Raw genomic sequence first — 19,713 nt, forward strand, 5'->3', positions numbered from 1 at the left:
ATCTGTGGTCCTCAGGGGAGAACAAGTTGGGAAAGATGTTCATTTTAAGTACATATTGGATAGCAGCCATCAGCACAGCCAGATATTAAGAAGATCAAGGAAAACAAACATCTCGACTAGCATCAAACAGAACTACGATAATGAGTCCTATTGAGAGACGGGCGCTAAGCAAACTTCTGTCAATCATGGAGAATCCACTGCACCAACTGAACAGTGTCATCTACAGGCAGAGGAGTAGCTTCAGTGACAGACTGAGGAGATCGCTCCTCCCCTATACTATGCGACTCTTCAATTCCACCAGGGGTATAAACGCTAACATTATTCAAAGTTATTGTTTATTTTTACATACATTTTTATTACTCTATAATTTAATATATACTGGTATACTGCTGCTGGATTATGTGAATTTCCCCTTGGGATTAATAAATTATCTATCCATTGGTCATTCCTGGTCTGGTTTGGAGGTCTGTCTGTGAATAATAAAAATAAACTGGGGCCTGCTCTTTGTGGACCATCACAATATGGACTTCAAGAATTGGTCAGAAAACGAACAAAACGAAAAGCAGTTAAGACCGTAAAGGACCAGACACACTGCTGTTAACAAATTTGACCTTCTGTGAGGCCAAACTTGCTGCCACAATTTAAAACAAATACAAGTAGAAATGGCTTTATATTAATGACAGTAATAAGACATTGAAATTGGCCAAATACAATTTTGTTGAAATGACCCTGTAGTTAGGATATAGCGGGTTTGTTATGGATGGATGGATGAGCGACCATTCTAGAATTATGTTTTTTATTTATATAATATGTCATTTATTTGTATTTTATTACATGCCTTGTAATGAGCTCTTATTTTGCTGACTCGATCAAAGGAAATTTCCAGTTGTGGACAGTAAACAAACTTAAAAAAACGTCCTTTACTAGTTCTAACAGCACAGAATTGAAAAACTCACAGGAAAGGCGCTATACAACCTGTTCTAGAGATGTTTTTGTCTAAATTGTTCATTAGATTGACCCAAATGTTTATGTTAATGAAAAAAACAAACCCGAAAACGCATCAGTCCCCTCGGACTCGCTCTGCACCGGGGCTTGCCTCGTGACGTACAGGGGCGGAGTCTCGTGGTGTGCGTGACGTACGCCGCCCGGAGTGACGTTGCGTAAGCAATATGGCCGCGCTGTGTGTGTAACGTGCGTTTCTGTTTACATCGTCAACCTTGTCTCTTCAATCCAGTTCAGAAGTCCGAGAGAACTGGCGAAACATGTCGCGTCTTATCGTGAAGAACCTGCCGAATGGAGTAAGTACTTTTCAGAAAATATAGGAACTGTTAAGGGCAGTGAGAGCGGCGATCTCTTTGCTGGTTCGCTCGCCCTTAGACCCTGTAGTACTACGGTGTTGTACCGTCTTAGCCATTATGAATGTAGTAAGAAGTCAAGCAAAATGACATCTTTTATTGGCTAATTATACAGATTACAATATACAAACTTTTAAAGGGTATTCAGGCCCCTTCAGGTAAGATGTAATGTTTCAGACCGTGGAAATGTAAAAACTGCATCGGAATCGCCTGCTCTTGTTTTGCTAAATGCTCCTGTGTTTTTTGTTAAATCTTGAATGTTTTTAATTTTATTTTTTCGGGCAGCTGAAGGAGGATCGCTTTCGCAGCATGTTCGCCGCCTTCGGCACCCTGACGGACTGCTGCTTGAAGTTCACGGCAGACGGAAAGTTCCGCAAGTTTGGCTTTGTGGGCTTCAAATCGGAGCAGGAAGCCGAGAAGGCGCTGCAGCATTTCAATAAAAGTTTTATAGACACCTCTAGAATAACGGTAGGTAACCGAAACGGGAGGACTCGCCACTGACGGACTGGGGCCACCCGCAGATGGATGACTGAGCTGCTTTTGTCACCGATGTGCCACTATGAAGCGACGGAGCTTTATTCGGATATCGAATAAAACCGATGGCGAGATATCGAGAGTACAGTATGGACAGACACGGGCCAGCGGGCCTCACTCCTCGAATAGCATTATGCTGGTAATACTAGGAAAAGTGTTAAAGCAGGAACCAATCTAATAAAAACTGACAAATTTGATGTGTCACATCCAATTATACACGCAGTATAATATGTAGTGACATGCAGCCGCGACACTTCGTCTGAATGGCTGGTATCTCCGATCCATTTTCTTTGTCCTGGTCCGACATCACTTGTGGTAGAAGTTCTGGAAGGTTAAAGAGGGCACACTGAGCTGGTGGTCCTGCTGCGGGCCGTGTCCAGACTAGACGGTGATACTACTGTACTGGGCCAAGCTTTAATTAAAGGGTGGACAGTGCAGCACTACAGATACCTGCGGACAACTGGCTAAACTTTGATCTTAACACAGAAGGGTGGGCAGACTTGGCCTTTCTTTCTTAAACTCGGTAGTTTCTTAATGACACTTTTTATTGGTCATTTTTTATTAAATCTTTTGCCACATTTGTTTCTTATATTTTGCTTTGGCAAACTTGGCATTAACAACTTAAATTACTAGCCATGTTACCCATCAAAGACAGGTAATAGTTAATCGGTGATAACTTAGAAGTACTTGCTATCTCTTGCCCTATAAGCATCATCGGCACCTTTCCATGATATCCTCATGTGTCTGAATCTCTCTCGAGTGTGTGTCAGTAAAGCCTGCCTAGACTCTGTCCTAATTCTTGAGGTTTCTTGCTCACCTCTCTGTGTGCCTCTTGTGTCTCTTGCTGCTTTTCAAAGCCAAACTGTCTAATCGGATTGCTGTAAGGGACCAGACACACACACGCAGACCTGAGTGTTTTTATTATATTGTAGATTTTAATGATTAGCAGCAAAGTGATTGGTTTGCAACAGGCTCTCTGTCATTGAGCTGTATCATTAACATGGTAAAAAAGGCCCGACTTGATTCTCTCTAAGAAGCCATCATCCTTTTTTTTCCTACATTTCTGCTGTTGCTTTCAGGCTGCAGATTTTCAGGGGAAAGAACAACAGATTCTTTATATCCAGAGCTATAAGCATTTTGAATTTGGTTACTTGTAAGGATGCAGCTGAATGCAGTATTTCTTTGTGCTAATCTTGAGAGAGCTGCTTGGCTTATTTTCTTGTATCTGTTTAATGAGGCTTCATGTTTTTTTTTACTTTTCTGCTGTGTGCCAGTTTCTCTCTCGGATAATAAAGTCTACCTAACCTTACACTACATTCTGTCGGGATCCTTTCAGTAGAGTTTTTAAAGAAATTCTTTAGCATTTAGGATGGCAGCCTCAAATCCCAGAGGTGGTAGACCCATTGTCATGCTGCCTTCACCAACAAGTCAGTGTGCCTGGACCAGGTGAGTCCTCCTGACTCGCGATTCTTGGCTTGGATTACTGACGGCTCATCTCCTGGTTCTGACCCTCTCTACTGTTTTTTGACTTGTCCCTTGTCTTCCACTTGCCCTCTGAAGTCTCGTGCCTGCTGGGCATAACAGTAGTAGAGTAGAACTGCCTGACCTCAAAGTTTTGTTTTCATTACCTGAAAAGTCTCCAATAATTAGCATTAAAAAGTAAACCTGTAATAGACTGTGAATTTGCATTGGTCATTGTTTTATAAATTAGACAGTTTCGTCTCTTCATGTATTCATGTTATTTAATCTCAGGTAGTTTACAGTGCCAGTGCCCCATAAAACTGCTGCAATCATAAACACACCGAGCAGCCTGATTACGATGAACATTCAGAGAAGGCAGACTGACGATGAGTTGCGTTCATGTAGTGCATCTGAAAGTGTTAGTTTGCCCTCCTGCGTGTGAATGAATTAACGTGTGCTGAAAGGTGGGTGTGTTACTTCTCTGAACAGCCAGACGTCTGTAGTGCTTTAGATGATATGGCAGATACTGTGAATTAACTGTGGGGTTAGACCCCCACCAGCTGGCAGAGTGCGAGTAAACAGCAATCTTGGTGCACATGGCAGTCTGAGTGAGGGTGATGAAAATCATGAAGTACATTTGTCTGAGTTTGCAGGCATACTTGGTGAATGAGAATTAATGTGTATCTTGTGTGTAGTGGGCAAATAAATCAGCAGAGCTTTCTTTTTGTATACAGTATATTGACAGGTAATATAACAATAAAGGCCTTTTTACATATTTGGTTGTAACACGTCCTGTGATATTGACGTATGGCTCACAGTTAGATGAGGCCTCGCGTTAGCACATACAGGTGCCAGTCATAAAATTAGAATATCATGACAAAGTTGATTTACTTAAGTAATTCCATTCAAAAAGTGAAACTTGTATATTAGATTCATTCATTACACACAGACTGATGTATTTGAAAATGTTTATTTATTTTAATTTTGATATTATAATTGACAACTAATGAAAGTCCCACATTCAGTATCTCGGAAAATTAGAATATCAATTAAGATCAATGCAAAAAAAGGATTTTTAGAAATGTTGGCCAACTGAAAGGTATGAGCATGTACAGCACTCAATATTTAGTTTGGCCTGGATTACTGCAGCAATGCGGCGTGGCATGGAGTCGATCAGTCTGTGGCACTGCTCAGGTGTTATAAGAGCCCATGTTGCTCTGATAGTGGCCTTCAGCTCTTCTGAATTGTTGGGTTTGGTGTATTGCATCTTCCTCTTCACAATACCCCATAGATTTTGGTCAGGCGAGTTTGCTGGCCAATCAAGAACAGGGATACCATGGTCCTTAAACCAGGTACTGGTAGCTTTGGCACTTTGTGCAGGTGCCAGGTCCTACTGGAAAATGAAATCTGCATCTCCATAAAGTTCGTCAGCAGCATGACCTCTAAAACTTTCTGGTAAACGGCTGCATTGACCTTGGACCTCAGAAAACACAATGGACCAACACCAGAAGATGACATGGCACCCCAAACCATCACTGACTGTGGAAACTTTACACTGGACCTCGAGCAACGTGGATTCTGTGCCTCTCCTCTCTTCCTACAGACTCTGGGACCTTTTTTTCCAAAGGAAATGCAAAATTTAATTTCATCAGAGAACATAACTTTGGACCACTCAGCAGCAGTCCAGTCCTTTGTCTTTAACCCAGGCAAGACGCTTCTGATGCTGTCTCTTGTTCAAGAGTGGCTTGACACAAGGAATGGGACAGCTGAAACCCATGTCTTGCATACATCTGTGCCTGGTGGTTCTTGAAGCACTGACTCCAGCTGCAGTCCACTCTTTGTGAATCTCCCCCACAGTTCTGAATGGGTTTTGTTCCACAATCCTCTCCAGTGTACAAGCGGTTATCCCTATCGCTTGTACACTTTTCTTTTTCTTTTTTTTTTTCTACCACATCCTGTCCTTCCCTTCGCCTCTCTATTAATTTGCTTGGACACCGAGCTCTGTGAACAGCCAGCCTCTTTAGCAATGTGTCTTGCCCTCCTTTTGCAAGGTGTCAATGGTCGTCTTTTGGACAACTGTCAAGTCAGCAGTCTTCCCCATGATTGTGTAGCCTACAGAACTCGACTGAGAGACCATTTAAAGGCTTTTGCAGGTGTTTGGAGTTAATTAGCTGATTAGAGTCAGTGTGGCACCAGGTGTCTTCATTATTGAACCTTTTCACAATATTCTAATTTTCCGAGATACTGAATTTGGGACTTTCATAAGTTGTCAGTTATAATCATCAAAATTAAAAGAAACATTTGAAATACATCAGTCTGTGTGTAATGAATGAATCTAATATACAAGTTTCACTTTTTGAATGGAATTACTGAAATAAATCAACTTTGTCATGATAATCTAATTTTATGACCGGCACCTGTACAGTGGGAGTAATGACAGCCATAGGCTCACCAGCGGGCTTCAACATTAAGAACAGACCACTGCTGCAGTGTGGTGCTACCTCTCCAGTTCTGTACATCAACAATCGATATTAAACACATTCACTGAATGAATTCTTCTTCTTTCAGCTGCTCCCATAAGGGGTCGCCACAGCGGATCCTCTTCTTCCATATCTTTCTGTCCTACTCGTCTCTTGACGTACTGTTCCTTCAGAATAACTCCTACTCAATTTCTCCTCCTATCCACTCCATGATAGAACAATTTGAATCCCCCTTCGATCCACCTGGCCTTACTCCCCTTCCATTTAGTCTCTTGAACACACAATATATTAACCTTCCTTCTCTCTCCTTACCAGTCATACTGCCAACATTCAAAGTTCCTACCCTCAGTTACACTCTCTTTACCTTCCTCCTCTCCTCTTTCCTCCAGGCACGTCTCCTCACCATCTCAACCCATTGGCCAACAGTAGGCCAATTTCCACCAGCGCCCTGTTGGCTAACAGTACTGGTGGCGGTGGTCGTTAACCTGGGGCTCGACCAATCCGGTATGAAAATTTGTATTGTCTGCATATTGATTTGGCAAAATTTTACACCGGATGCCCTTCCTGACGTTACCCTTCTTATTTATCCGGGCTTGGGACCGGTGTGAAGAAACACACTGGTTTGTGCATCTTCTGTAGCGGGGTTCCATTCACTGAGTGAATACCCCACCAAAAAATAGACTTTCAAACCTGAGACCGACTCCATATTGTGGTAATGGCACAGAAAACATATTCATAGATGTTTGGTTTGCTGTTGTTCAGCACTGCTCCCCACTCACCTTTTGTTGTTCGTTTTTTATTTTCAATAGTGCTTTTCACCAAGTGCCGTGATAATCTTTTGGGTAAAATCAAAAACAAAATGCAAGTAAACATTTTACAAATTATTAAATAAGAGTTATAAAGACTCAACACATGAGACTAAATGCTTTTCCTGTCCATAACTACAAACATGGGGTAAGTAACAAATAAAAAACACATTTTTGTAAAAAGTATTCCAAATAAGGCACCACTAAGTGCACTGTAGTGGTCCGTTGTAATGTTTGCGTCGCAAGTGAAGTGACCAGTGATGGTTTCTCACGGACATTTTAATTCTTCAGGTGGAACACTGCAAATCCTTTGGGGACCTCACAAAAGCAAAACCTTGGAGCAAGCATTCTCAGAAACCCACCGTCGCCTCACCAACCGCCAAGAAGCCCGTAAAACCAACGAAGAAGGAACTGCCACAGGACAAGACCAAGGAGGTAGGAAATTAAGTATCTAAACGACAACTCAAGCCCATGAAAGAGGAGAAATCGGGCCTTTTCTGGGGGTGTTTCCTGTTGGGCTTGCCTCCATCTTTGGGTGGATGATTTAACTACATACACCAAGTACATAGTCATAAATACGTTCTTGTTATGAATGTGATGAAGATACCAAATCAACACTCACCATCTTCATGTACTGAGAACTCACGCTTTTAAGATCCCTCAGCATTGTCAACACAGAGTTGTGTGTTTAATGTGTCTGTGGGGTTAGATAAGCAAATACAAAGCTGTCATTTTATGACCTCCTGTTATTTGGGTCTGATTTATACGAAGGCTTTGGTGCCTCTTGACAACCCCGTGGAGGACACTGGTCTGTTGTCCACTCTGGATTCCAGGTCTAAATTATTATGCAGACATTTAAAACCCTTTTCTGATGTCCTCTTGTATTAGAGGGGAGCTGTGATTAAATATTTGACCAACGTCACACAAATCTAAGTCCCTTCAATGACTTGGAATTCTTTCCTATCCAACTTTTGTTGTTGGGTGACTGCTTTCTGCCCAGTCTATAGCGTCTAAACACAGGTGGCTGGTGTAAAGCAAGACAAATCTGTGTAAGCATCCCATCATTGCATTCAGGGAAGGCTTTCATGAAGGCCAGAATATGTCCAGAGTTGTAGTGCCCAAGGTAGATTAAGGAAAATAACCCAGTTTGAACCCAGGACTGTGTAGCTGCGCGGCAGCAGTACTAACCACTGTGCCACATAGAGGAGTCGGCCCCTTGCTTATTTTATCCTTGCTGTTACTTATGTTTGCCAGTTTTCTTAAACGGCCTTTTTCCATTTATTTTCATTTCAGAAATTGTTTTCAGTTAGTAAAATTATTTCATGTTGTGTTGGTTGCCATTTTGTTTTTTTAATGGAGGCACTGCCATTTTGGTTTTGCCATTGTCATGACGTCCTGGAAGTAAGACGGTTGAACTCATTAGCATGATGATAATAAGAATCGGCGTATCAGATGCATGACTGTCCAAGTTTATGAATATTCTAATAATACAACCTTCATGCGTGAGTTCAACATTGCTCTTAGATTTATTGGTTCTTGACTTCAGCTTCTGAATTCCTTACTACAATATTGGGCATTGGCTCTGAGTAGACGTACTGTCAGACTGACTTTAGGCTTTGACTCGCTGGCCTGTTTATGGTTCTCCTCCCCTTTAATGTGATTGCTTTCTCTTGTGTGAGGCGGACACTTGCTGCCCAAAGGCCCTGAAATGGAGGTAAGGTGGGAGAATGCTGTGTTGTGCTGTAATAATGGTGCCACATAAGCAGACCACACAACTGTCGCAGGGACACTGAATGTCGGAATGTGAGAAGAAATACAGATTTTATATGAATGCACTTTCCATGGTGCCAAGAAATGATACACTTTCCATTTGTTAAAGTCATTGGCTTGTTGCAGATCAGCGTGACTGACTTACCAAACTGACATTGCTCTGAACTATTGTAACATCTCGCTATATAAAATCACGAGAGAACTACTTCATGGATTTAGATTGGGTTTTTTCTATAATTTGAACATTACAGTTGATTTTGTGACTTCTCTCATCGTGCTAAGTATCATAGTTCACTTGCAGTACTGATTTATTAGCGCTAATCTATGAGAGGGCAAGCGTGACATCAGGAGTGGGGAGCCGGACAGGGCCCTCCTTATGGTCCTGTTTCACTTTGTCGCAGGGGACGGCTAGTTACTACTAAATTTGTGTATAGTGATGTTACTTATCTATTTACAGTTTTGGTTTCTCTTCTAATGAAGCAGTCTGACCAGCGTGTCTGTGTTTTTACGCAGTACCGTTAAGGCAAAGTAAAGCAGATTTTCCAGCTCTTTAAACTACTCTGTCTTGGTGCCCTGTCCCATACTTGAGTTTCGTATCTGACTGCAAGTGTGGCTGGCTTAGCAGAGTTGCGTTGTAAACGTGACATATGAAACTGTCGACACCAAGACAGCAGTGGGGTGTCGGCTCACTGAAGCCCCTGATACAGACAGACAGATACTGAAGACCTGACGAGGACAACCTGCACAAAATTAATGTTTTAATTACAGAAGACAGCATTTTGTTCAGTTAAAGGCCTAATTTCAAATTATGCAGCCACTTAAGACTTGCAGTATTAGCATCAAAAGGAAAAGGTTCAGGGGTCTCCATACCTTTGAAACAATCTGTTAACTCCATGTCAGTTCATCTTCTGCATTTTATTCTGTAAAGAATATTTGTTTTGGTTTAATGAATGATTTTGAACATGGACACTGCTTTTCTGCCTCCCTCTCTCTTTTTGGTGGGCTTTACTGACTCTGCTTGTATCTCTGCAGTTGGACGCCTCCACTGAATTTCAGGAATTTGTAGCGGTGCACAAAAATCGCACGCAGGCCCCAGCATGGGCCAACGACAACCTGACCACACTGAAGATGGGGCCCACAAAGGAGGCCGCTGCATCCGATTACCTGAACTTTGACTCCGACTCTGAGGAGAAAAGTGATGAAGACGAGGATACACAAGTGAACAGTAAGTGAGAAGAAGTTGTAGATCTTTTTGGAATGGTAATCTGGCTCTAAACACAAACTATGGGGAGATAAATTATGGTGTAGTCAGCAGAGGTGATTGTTGTCTGCCATGCAGCGTAGTCAGGCTGTGGAGCCTGATAAATTGGAGAATTTGTGCTCATTTGGTGAAAAATGTATTTCTCTGATTTTTAGCCGACTCCAATAGCAGCACAGCTAAAAGTACAGCTCTATCGGATATGCAGTATTTGCGCACAAAGGTTGTGAAGATTGTTGAAGAGAGTGACAGTGACAATGAGAGCGAGAGTGATGGTGAACAGGATGATGAAAAAGAGAAACTGGTGCCAGAGGAGTCCAGTGTCAACGATACACCTGAGAGAGGAAAAAGAGCTCCATCTGTAGTGAAGCTGGAGAAGAAGACGGCGGGCAGTAAAGCCAAACAGGTGTGTACAGCACTGTAGACTGGCTGGGTGGCACACTTTATACGTGGGCCCAGTTCTATCGTCTGACAAATAAAAGGCAGCAGCATGTGTCTCTTTAAAATTACGCAGGCAGGGAGTGAAGTGACGGGAATCTTTTTGCATGTGTCTGAATTCAGTAAATTCTAATTATATTTTTTTCTCTCGCTAGCAGATGGCACCTACTACACTTTACACTGTGAAGCTCAGAGGGGCACCATTTAATGTAACAGAGGTGAGAGCAAATTTTGGCTAAAGAGCTGATGCCTTTTGGACTGGAGTCACTGTTAGTCTAGATGTGTGTAACGGTAGTTCATTTTTAGAACATTCGAACAATCTGAACGAGAACAGGCCATTCAGCCCGACAAATCTCGCCAGTGCTATCCACTTAATACTTTTAAATATCCCTAAAGTCCTGCTGTCCACTACACTACTTGGTAGTAAACACTTCTCTCGTGTTCCCTCTTCATCTTCTTTTACTTAAACTGTAAAGGCTCCGCTCTTTTAATCTTACCTCATAATTCATCCCCAGCAGCCCCCCGTAATCGGCCTAGTCGCTCTTCTCTGGACCCTTTCTTGTGCTGCTATGTCTTTTTTGTAACGTGGAGACCCAAACTGCACACGACTCCAGAGGAGGCCTCACTAGTGTGTTATAAAGCCTGAGCAGAACCTCCTGACTTGTACTGCACACATCAAGGCGCTATACTGTATAACCTGACACTCTGTTAGCCTTCTTAATGGCTGCTGAACACTGTCTGGCAGTTGATAGTGTCATGTCCCCTATGATTACTAAATCTTTCTCATAAGGTGGACTTTGGATTTTCAGAACTCCCATTTTTACTTCCTATGTGTAATTCTTCACATTAACTGACATTAAATTTCATCGTCCACAAATCTGGCCAAGCCTCTGTGATGATTTAAAGGATTCCAGATTATGTGCCAATCCTCCTATCTTGGTATCGCCTGCAAACGTAACCAGCTTGTCACTTATATTCCTATCCAAATTTATATAAATTGAAAATAGCAGCGGCCCTAGCACTGACCCCCGCTGGTCACCACTCTTAACATCGGCCAGTTCTGATGAGGTTCCTCACACCATCACCCTCTGCTTCCTGTGTCTGAGCCAATTCTGCACCCGGCTACACACAGCACCCTGGACTGCAACTTTTAGTTTGCCCACCCTCTCATGTGGCACCTTATCAAATGCTTTTTGAAAGTCAAGATAAATAATATCATGTGCTCCACTCTGATTTTATACTTCAGTACTTATCATGTGCTGCTCAATCTTATCCTTAAAAAATAATTTTATTAATTTTCCTGTAATGCACGCAAGCCTTGCTGCCGTAGAGCTGCTTGGATCTTCCCGGTCACCCTTTTTATAGAATGGGGATGATATTTGCCATTTTCCAGTCCTTCAGAATCTCTCCAGTGCACAGTGACTTCTTAAAAACTTGAGTCAAGGGTTTATATCTATACTCGCTAACCTCCTTCCTTTTCTACCGACTCCACTTTTGCTGCACAGGGACATTTATTGGCAATATTTTGTTTTGAGAAGCTCTAACCTTCAAGATTAACACGGAGCAAGTCACTTGTAAGAATGTATAGCGGCTCAGATTGAGCTTCTCCTGGCTTTCCCAGGAAAAACCACAAGTCTGGCAAATGATGGAAAATGTGGTATTTCAATAAGTAGTAAGTATGTGAAGGATTATAATGGATTACTGAAATCAGGTTAAGGGGGCGGAGGATGCACTGGTTTGCAGTCCCACTGTCTATCTGCCGCAGCCAAGTCTTACATGGGCGAGCCCTTGGTCTGGTCCAGCCACTCTGGTCCCCAACAATGAGGATCTTATGAGCTGGATCACCCTCGGGGGAAACACAACCTTGGCCGTAGTGCCGTAACTGACGCTCCCTCACAGTGCAGGTCACGTGCTTTATTCGGGACTCCATGAGCAGCACAAAGTCAAACCAATGCCACCCAAGGATTTTCTGGAGAGACACAGGAGTCCAGTCTCCATCTCAGGTCACTGGATAGTGTCCATGTCTTGCAAACAGGAAGCACCAGGACTCTGAAGACTTGGACCTTCATCCTTTTGCATAGATACCGGGAGTGCCACACAAACCTTTCCAGCGACTTCATGAACCCCCCCATGCTCTCCCAATCCGTCTACTGACTTCACAGGAAGAGTCACCAGAGACCTGAATGTCACTGCCGAGGTAAGTAAACCTCTCAATGACGAGGTTGACACTCCCTCCTCAAACAGACACAGTGCTGATGGCTGTGCCCAAGAGGTCACTGAAGGCCTGGCTGTTGGTTTTTATCAGGACACTCACAAGCCCAGGCACTCAGACTCCTCACTCAGTCTCTCAAGACCCCCGATCAGAGCCTCCAATGGCTCCGTGAAGATCACAGCATCGTCAGCAAAGTCAAGATCCATGAATCTTTCTTCAACACATGCCGCACAGCCACCAGACCCCACGACCTTGCCCAACACCCAGTCCATGCAAGCACTGAACAGAGTAGGAGCAGAACACACCGCTGACAAACCCCAGAATCAACTGGGGGAAAAGGCATAGTAATAATAATAATTCTTTGCATTTATATAAATGTCATCTTTTCCCCTCTGCAGGAACAGGTCCGAGAATTCTTTACTCCTCTGAAGCCTGCAGCAATTCGCATTGTCAGGAATAATCATGGGAACAAAACTGGTGAGTTAAGTGGCATTTTGTTTTTTTACAATCTAACAAAGCCTGGTGTTATAGTGGGTGGCGCTGCACTGCTTGGCCCTGGGGTTCTGTCCCAGGAAGGTCAACTTCTTGTATGAATTTTGAATGTTATTTCTTTATTCAGTTTGACTTTATTTTTGATTTGATAGACTTTACAAATCCCTGAGGGGAAACTGTATTTTCATGTGACAGGGTCAGCCAATATACAGTGCCAGGGTCTTGCTCAAGGGCCCAATGGAGTAGGGTCCCTTCTGGCAGTAACCACTGCCTGCACTGCAGAGATGCATCGTTTGAACTGCTATTTTGGGATTGTTAACTTAAGTGTGCCTTGTCCAAACCCCTTATGACTTTGTCCTGGAAACATTGGGATGACCTCATTATATTTTTTTACATAATTACTCCAAAGTACAGCAGGTTCTTAATGAGCAGCTGATTCTTGCTGTTAATTAAACCCTTTATTTAATTCCACAGCTTGTTGCTGCTCTCATTCTGCTACGGCAGACATTTCTAAAACTGATTTTCTGTTTTTTCTAAGAACACCACCTCAGAGATCAACCTTACTGAGCTCCACCTTTTGTTTATTTTCAGATTAGCTGGTCATGTGGGCGCTCGTTTTGTGTCTCAATATTGTTTGGTTGCTAATTAAGGAAAAAGAAACCATTAAGGGGTCTGAGTGAAGTTAATTAAAACTAAGGCAAAAAAAGTTAATTAGCAGACAAAAATGGGCCCTAATTAAGATGGTTCAAATGAAAACCAGCAGCCACTGCGGCCCTCCAGGTCTGGAGTTGGGCACCCTTGCTCTAAACTCTATCTTCATCTACAGGCGGTGCCTGAATGCTTTTGGTAACTGCAGGCTACATTTCTTAAACCGTCCTGTGAGGACTAAACTCTCCATCTACGTACTTTACAGAGACTGCATGAAACCTAAAGAGATTGCCTGTGTTGCCTTGTTTGCTGTCATTCATGTATTCCTCTCTGTCGTCTTTTACCTCCAGGTTGTATCTTTGTTGATTTTAAATCCGAAGACGAGATCAAGAAGGCAATGCAAAGAAACAAAGACTATATGGGTGAGTCTTATAGCCAATTATAAACAATCATACGCGACAGCTATTCTAACAGTGGTGCCGTGCATTTCTTAAACATTCTCTGTGTTTCTAGGTGGGCGCTATATAGAGATTTTTCCTGCATCTGCTCCTAAACATAGTGGTGCAGGTAAACATCAAAGTAAACAAACTGAATTTAGTCGAAATTTGAAGGAAGACGAGGAAGAGGAGGAGTTGGCAGAATCTGGAAGGATTTTTGTCCGGAACCTTCCGTATACGTGTTCAGAAGAAGATGTGTCCAACCTGTTCAGCAAATATGGTGGGTGTGAAACAGAGCGGAGAGAACGAGCATTAAGTCCTTATGAGTCCAAAGAGATCACGGAAGTGCATTTTGGCCTTTCTTTTGACAATACTCGACATTTGTTTTTTTTTTTTATGAAGTACACAGCCAAGAGCAGTGGTTAACTTTGCCACTCACTGTGCACTTTTTAAGACGTCTTTTTATCGTGTTTGGCACATCTCCGTAAGGTGAACTACTGCTGTGACTGCATTAATAGAAAAATAATGTACTGTTTATATCGATAGGGGAATGCAGTGGGTTTTGTCGGTGTGAGTTGAAGTTTTTTTGATAACTTTTAGAAAATAAATGGTTAAAACAAATTTTTCTTAAAGATAGTTTGGGGGTAAAAGGGAAGTTTGATTATGAACCAAACCAATTCAGTTCAGCTGTAGCACCCTTGACTGAGTGCAGGCTCGGCATGCTGTGACAGATTCACAAGTAAATGCAAACACAGAATTACTAAAATACACCCCGAGTACACAAGACACACGGGAACAGCAAGGGTTTCTGGAACTGACTGACGTAAACGGAGCCCAGCGACATCTCTCCATTAAATCACTGCTGAACTACAACCACCACCTGAGGTGTCGGGACTTGCTGTTGACTCTGCCCTTTAAAATGTTAGACGTGTCTGTTGCCACCTCAAATGACTTGGCTGTGATCCTATACCAACAGAGGACCCCCCAACTCTCCCTGATCGACTCCAACATGGAGCTTACAACTGAGTTACTTGCTTGGTGCCTGCAGTCAGCACTCCATAAACAAACGCCCCTGCCAGGCTGGTTTCATTTGTGGCAGCCATGCAGCAGAGGAGGTTGCCCGTCTCCTTCGTGGTACTCGAGCAGCTTTAGTTTCACTGTGTCCACCAGGCCGTCTCTTACCAGAGGCTGGGATGCAATTCAACCACATTTAATGGAGGCCATTTATTGATAAATGTGTGAAGTTTAGTGCTGTTTGGGAAGACATTTATTAACATGATGAACTTCTGCATATTTCTTCACTTTTTCATATTTCAAGTGCTGTCACCATCCATTTTACTTTTGTCACATTCTCAGTAGTGATCATTATACAAAGTGTCCCCCAGAAGTCTTGTCGTATCCTGACAGCGTCCTGCTGTTTCACAGTTGGTATCTTTTTTGGGTTTACCTCACATTAATTTGAAATGGGTGCTAATGGGAATGTAACCAGAATGGTGACAACAGAGACAAAATGCACCTCTTGTGTACATGGGCAGCACTCCAGAACTCTCAAACTGCAGGTGTCGTCTGTAAGAAGTTAGCTATATAATGTCATACTGAACCCTTGAGCCCTAACTGCTGGCTCCCGCTGGGTTAGTCCCCTGTATTTGGGGTGCAGAGCCCGTGTTGACGACTGTCTATAAAAACTGGGCTGAAATGTCACTGAAGCAGTGTAGCGATTCAGATAACAGTTTACTGGATTGTGAGTTTTTTGTTTATATCATGTATGTTTTATATAAGATTTTTTGGAAGGTGGTGTATATAACTATATATTATCTGTAATACAAACATTTCAGAGAGCCACTTAGGCCAGCTGAGTATCCATTCTTACCAAAGACGATCAAACACTCGCAGGACCGTCTTTACCAAAGAAGTGTTCATTTGTTGAGACTCCCTCATTAAACAGTTTAAATGTATTTTTAACATTCAGAATTCTATACAGCAGTGCTTTTTGTGTATTTAAAGCCATCTGTTGTAGATGACCCTGGTATATTTTAAAAAATGAAATCTTGCCAAGGCCCTCATCTGGACCAAAGGTATACCGTTGGACGTATTTTACATTCTAGCAGCGGTGCCATGAAGATTAAGTACTACACAAATGGGTGAAGAAAGTATGAAGGTTGAAATGCAACACAAACTTGTAAAGTCAGTAGGATTTGGTCCCAGACAGTCCACACAAGTCTTACTTTTATGTGTTAAAATGTTTTAAAACGCCTGCTGGAGTAAAGACAAATGGTTTCTTTTCATGCAGGCCATATCTCAGAAATCCATTTCCCTATAGACCACTTGACCAAGAAGCCGAAGGGCTTTGCCTTTGTCACCTTCATGATCCCTGAGAATGCTGTGCAGGCCTTTGCAGAGCTTGACGGACACGTATTTCAGGTAGGCCATGTCGACGGGAGCATTGGCTTATCTGGTGTGCTTAATTTGCCAGTACGCATGTTTTGTGCTTTTGTATGTTTGAGTCGTAAGCAGCGTTCTGAGTCCAAGTACATATTCCATACTATATGACTGGCTGTGTTGTTTAATTCTGTTTAGGGCCGAATGATCCACCTTATTCCTTCAACAATCAAGAAAGAGAAAGCAGAAGAGACCCTTGGCAACCTGGCAGTGTCCTCCTACAAGAAGCAAAAAGCTCTGAAGGAGAAAGCAACCAGTGGCAGGTGAGCAGTCCCAGACTCTTAACTCTCGCCATAGTCAAGTTCCCAGCATGGCTTTGAAAGGCTTTAGCCTTCCTAATATTGTTGTTCATCTTAGCTGAGCACTGGAGCGTGTTTGTCTTCACCATACCATTGAAGTAAGAAAGTTCACATTGAGGTCTGAGCCACACAACTGCAGGAGAGTGCGTTTGAGTTCTGGCCCAGTCACCTACAATCAACGACTGCGTGGTTTGTGTGCTCGGTATAATTTGGGTTGGAACAAAAACCTGCAGCCACTGCGGCCCTCCAGGAATGACTTTGCCCACCCCTGTTTTACAGCATTCCCACCTCAGGAACTCTGACCCTTTGTAGTTTCTCTTTGTTCAGTATGGTGTTCAGTATACCCAAAGTCAGCAAAGTTCTGCAGCTTTAGTGTGCTCAATGGGATTCTGGCAAAAGATTGACGCAGTGAAATGATTCCACAGAGCAAATGTCTTTGTTTCAAAAACTGTAGTAAAATTTAAAAGTAAAGTAGTTCACACAAAAAAAATTGTGTAGGCACGGTGGCGCAGTGGCAGCACTGCTGCTTCGCAGTTAGGAGACTCGGGTTCACTTCCCAAGTCCTCCCTGCGTGGAGTTTGCATGTTCTCCACGTGTCTGCGTGGGTTTCTTCCCACAGTCCAAAGGCATGCAGGTTAGGTGCATTGGCGATCCTAAATTGTCCCTAGTGTGTGTGGGTTTGTTTCCTACCTTGCGGCCTGTGTTGGCTGGGATTGGCTCCAGCAAACCCCCGTGACCCTGTAGTTAGGATATAGCGGGTTGGATAATGGATGGATGGATGGATGATACAACAAAGAAAAGTTCTTTAAGAAATGTTCTGTTTAAAGCTTAAAAATCTTGCTTCGTTTCTTTTAAATTACTTAAACATTTCTAAACAGTCAGAAAAGTGTACACTTATCCCATTTCTCTGCTGTAAAGGGGTCTTTGAGTCCCTGCTAGCACCGAGACCTGCTCTAAACAACAGACTCCATTAACACACTGAATCTTAGTTATAGCAAGAAAGTCTTATCACTTATTAACTTAAAGGGAGTAAAAGACGATATCATTGTCTATGACAATGAAAGAAAACGATATTCTCTTCAAATGAAGCAAACACTAACATGAGTTTAACTCAAAGCTTTAACTTTTGAAGACTGGCTCTTAGTCATTTTTTTGCATGAGCTTTGGGGGTCAGAGTGTAGGATTGGCCATTGTACAGTACATCAGTTTTGGAGCAATTTTCAGCTTAAGGGTCTTGATCAAAGGCCCAACAGAGTAGTATCCCATCTGGCAGTAACAGGATTTGAACTGATGGAGCTGATTGCAACAAAATGGACAGAAAACGAGATTCAGGCCTTGTTAATTATGTTTGGGTGTGATGATGATGATATTCAAAAGGAATTGGAGTCCTCCATCTGAAATAATATTTATTTAAAAAATTTAGTCATGTTTGGCTGAACTGGGGATTAATCTCGGTGCAAAGTAGTGTTGTGAAAAGGTAAAACAGAATAGTAGAAGTGGTTCTGATGGAAAAACCAACACATGGTCTTGCATGCTGGACGCTATTCTTGGTCACAGACCATCATACTCTGGAGATGCTCCTGTGAAGTAACAATAAGGGGGGGGTGTGGCATCCCCTGTGTGATCACATGGCACTGCGCCACTCTGCATCGAAGCAGTGATCTCCCACGTGAAGGTGCGATCACTTTGTAGAAATTTAATCTCCCTCCATGAACTCCTGGATTTACATCACTTCTCACCGCGTCACTTTTCATTGCACATCACTAATTTTTTATAAAGGTTGGAGTTCCTCTTGTGTGCTGGGTGCACAACACAACAAAATGTACAGAGCCCACAGGGTACCGCACAACATTGGTTCCTGACAGCAAAGTTACTGCAGTGGGAGCGCACCTACTGTGCAGAAGGTTTCCCTGTAATTGTCATTTCTATTTTAGTTTTTGGTTATCCTGTTTCCATGCGTCACTGTGGTTATACTGTAAGGAAAGGAGAGATGTTTAACACTCAGTCACGTCGTCTTCCCCTTTCATTTGATGTCCGTGCACAATGCACACTAAACTGTGACTACAAACAAAATACCCAAGGTGACCATTTCTTTGTTAATTTACTTTCAGCTCCCATAACTGGAACACCCTGTTTCTGGGCACCAATGCGGTTGTGGATGTCATTGCTGAGAAGTACAACACCACAAAGATCCAAGTTCTTGACCACGTGAGTAGCATCACTCGCTGTATTTGACTGACTTGTGAAATGGCCCTTGTTGTGTGTTTGACCTTCATTCAGTAGACGGGATGTGAAAATGAAACTTGTTTGCGAGATTGGAAGGTGTTGGTGAAGTCTCCTACATTAACATTGTCAGAGTGTTGACAGTTGACATGTGACACAAATAATCTGTAAGTGTACAAATGACGAGAAGTGACTTGAAGCAGGAGGGCATACTTTTAATACCACCTTGACCATTGAATGAAGTGACATACGACTCCTCAGGTTTTATCAACTTTGACTATTCAACAATAGAATGGGCCTGTACTGAAGAGGGAGGGCATCTTGTAAATGAATAAAATGAAAAGAAAAATGGAATAAACCAGTAAATATTAGATAAGAAAAGAATTTTGACTACAATCATGAAAGTCTAGATCTTCTAGAGGGCTCTCCTGACCCACATTCAGGTCAGAGCTCCTCAAACGGTCATCCTGGTCTGTGGGGCCATATTTTAGTTTAGTCCGTTAAGTACTTAAGTAATTTTAAAGCTTAAGCATATCTACTGTTTGCTCACATAAAAGCGTCACTTATTGTTGAGCCATCATATCTGTGATGTCTTCACAGGTGTTTCAATTTCTTGTTTTATTTCTGCATGTTGCCCTCTTCTTACACCAAACAAGGATGGAAAACACGATTACCACAAGGAGTGATGCTTCAGGCCTTCCTTTATTTGTATTAAAGGCGTAAAGACTCTTTGGCAGCCCCAGAACTCCTCTCTGAAGTTCCTCACTGCTTTGTACAGCTAATGCTAACCATGTCTAGTCCTTCTCCACCTTGTTCCTAGTTGCCCACTAAGGTGCACTGTCTCTCATTTGTGGCTGAAGG

The 19,713-nt window shown here is 42.6% G+C and overlaps 1 protein-coding gene across 1 annotated transcript in view; it reads left to right on the forward strand.

The window, feature by feature from the left end:
• Positions 1–1,156: 1,156 nt before the first annotated feature.
• The window catches only part of rbm19 (RNA binding motif protein 19), a 98,603-nt gene continuing 80,046 nt past the window's right edge, over positions 1,157–19,713 (forward strand). Inside the window, exons 1-12 of the mRNA XM_039772309.1 lie at positions 1,157–1,298; positions 1,641–1,823; positions 6,928–7,071; positions 9,439–9,631; positions 9,823–10,070; positions 10,258–10,320; positions 12,713–12,791; positions 13,805–13,876; positions 13,968–14,171; positions 16,182–16,312; positions 16,469–16,593; positions 18,741–18,837. Coding sequence (XP_039628243.1) covers positions 1,263–1,298; positions 1,641–1,823; positions 6,928–7,071; positions 9,439–9,631; positions 9,823–10,070; positions 10,258–10,320; positions 12,713–12,791; positions 13,805–13,876; positions 13,968–14,171; positions 16,182–16,312; positions 16,469–16,593; positions 18,741–18,837 — 1,575 coding nt within the window. The 5' untranslated portion in view covers positions 1,157–1,262. The remainder of the gene's footprint in view (positions 1,299–1,640; positions 1,824–6,927; positions 7,072–9,438; positions 9,632–9,822; positions 10,071–10,257; positions 10,321–12,712; positions 12,792–13,804; positions 13,877–13,967; positions 14,172–16,181; positions 16,313–16,468; positions 16,594–18,740; positions 18,838–19,713) is intronic.

Source organism: Polypterus senegalus, chromosome 12 (assembly GCF_016835505.1).
Source record: "Polypterus senegalus isolate Bchr_013 chromosome 12, ASM1683550v1, whole genome shotgun sequence".
NCBI classification, from domain to species: domain Eukaryota; kingdom Metazoa; phylum Chordata; class Cladistia; order Polypteriformes; family Polypteridae; genus Polypterus; species Polypterus senegalus.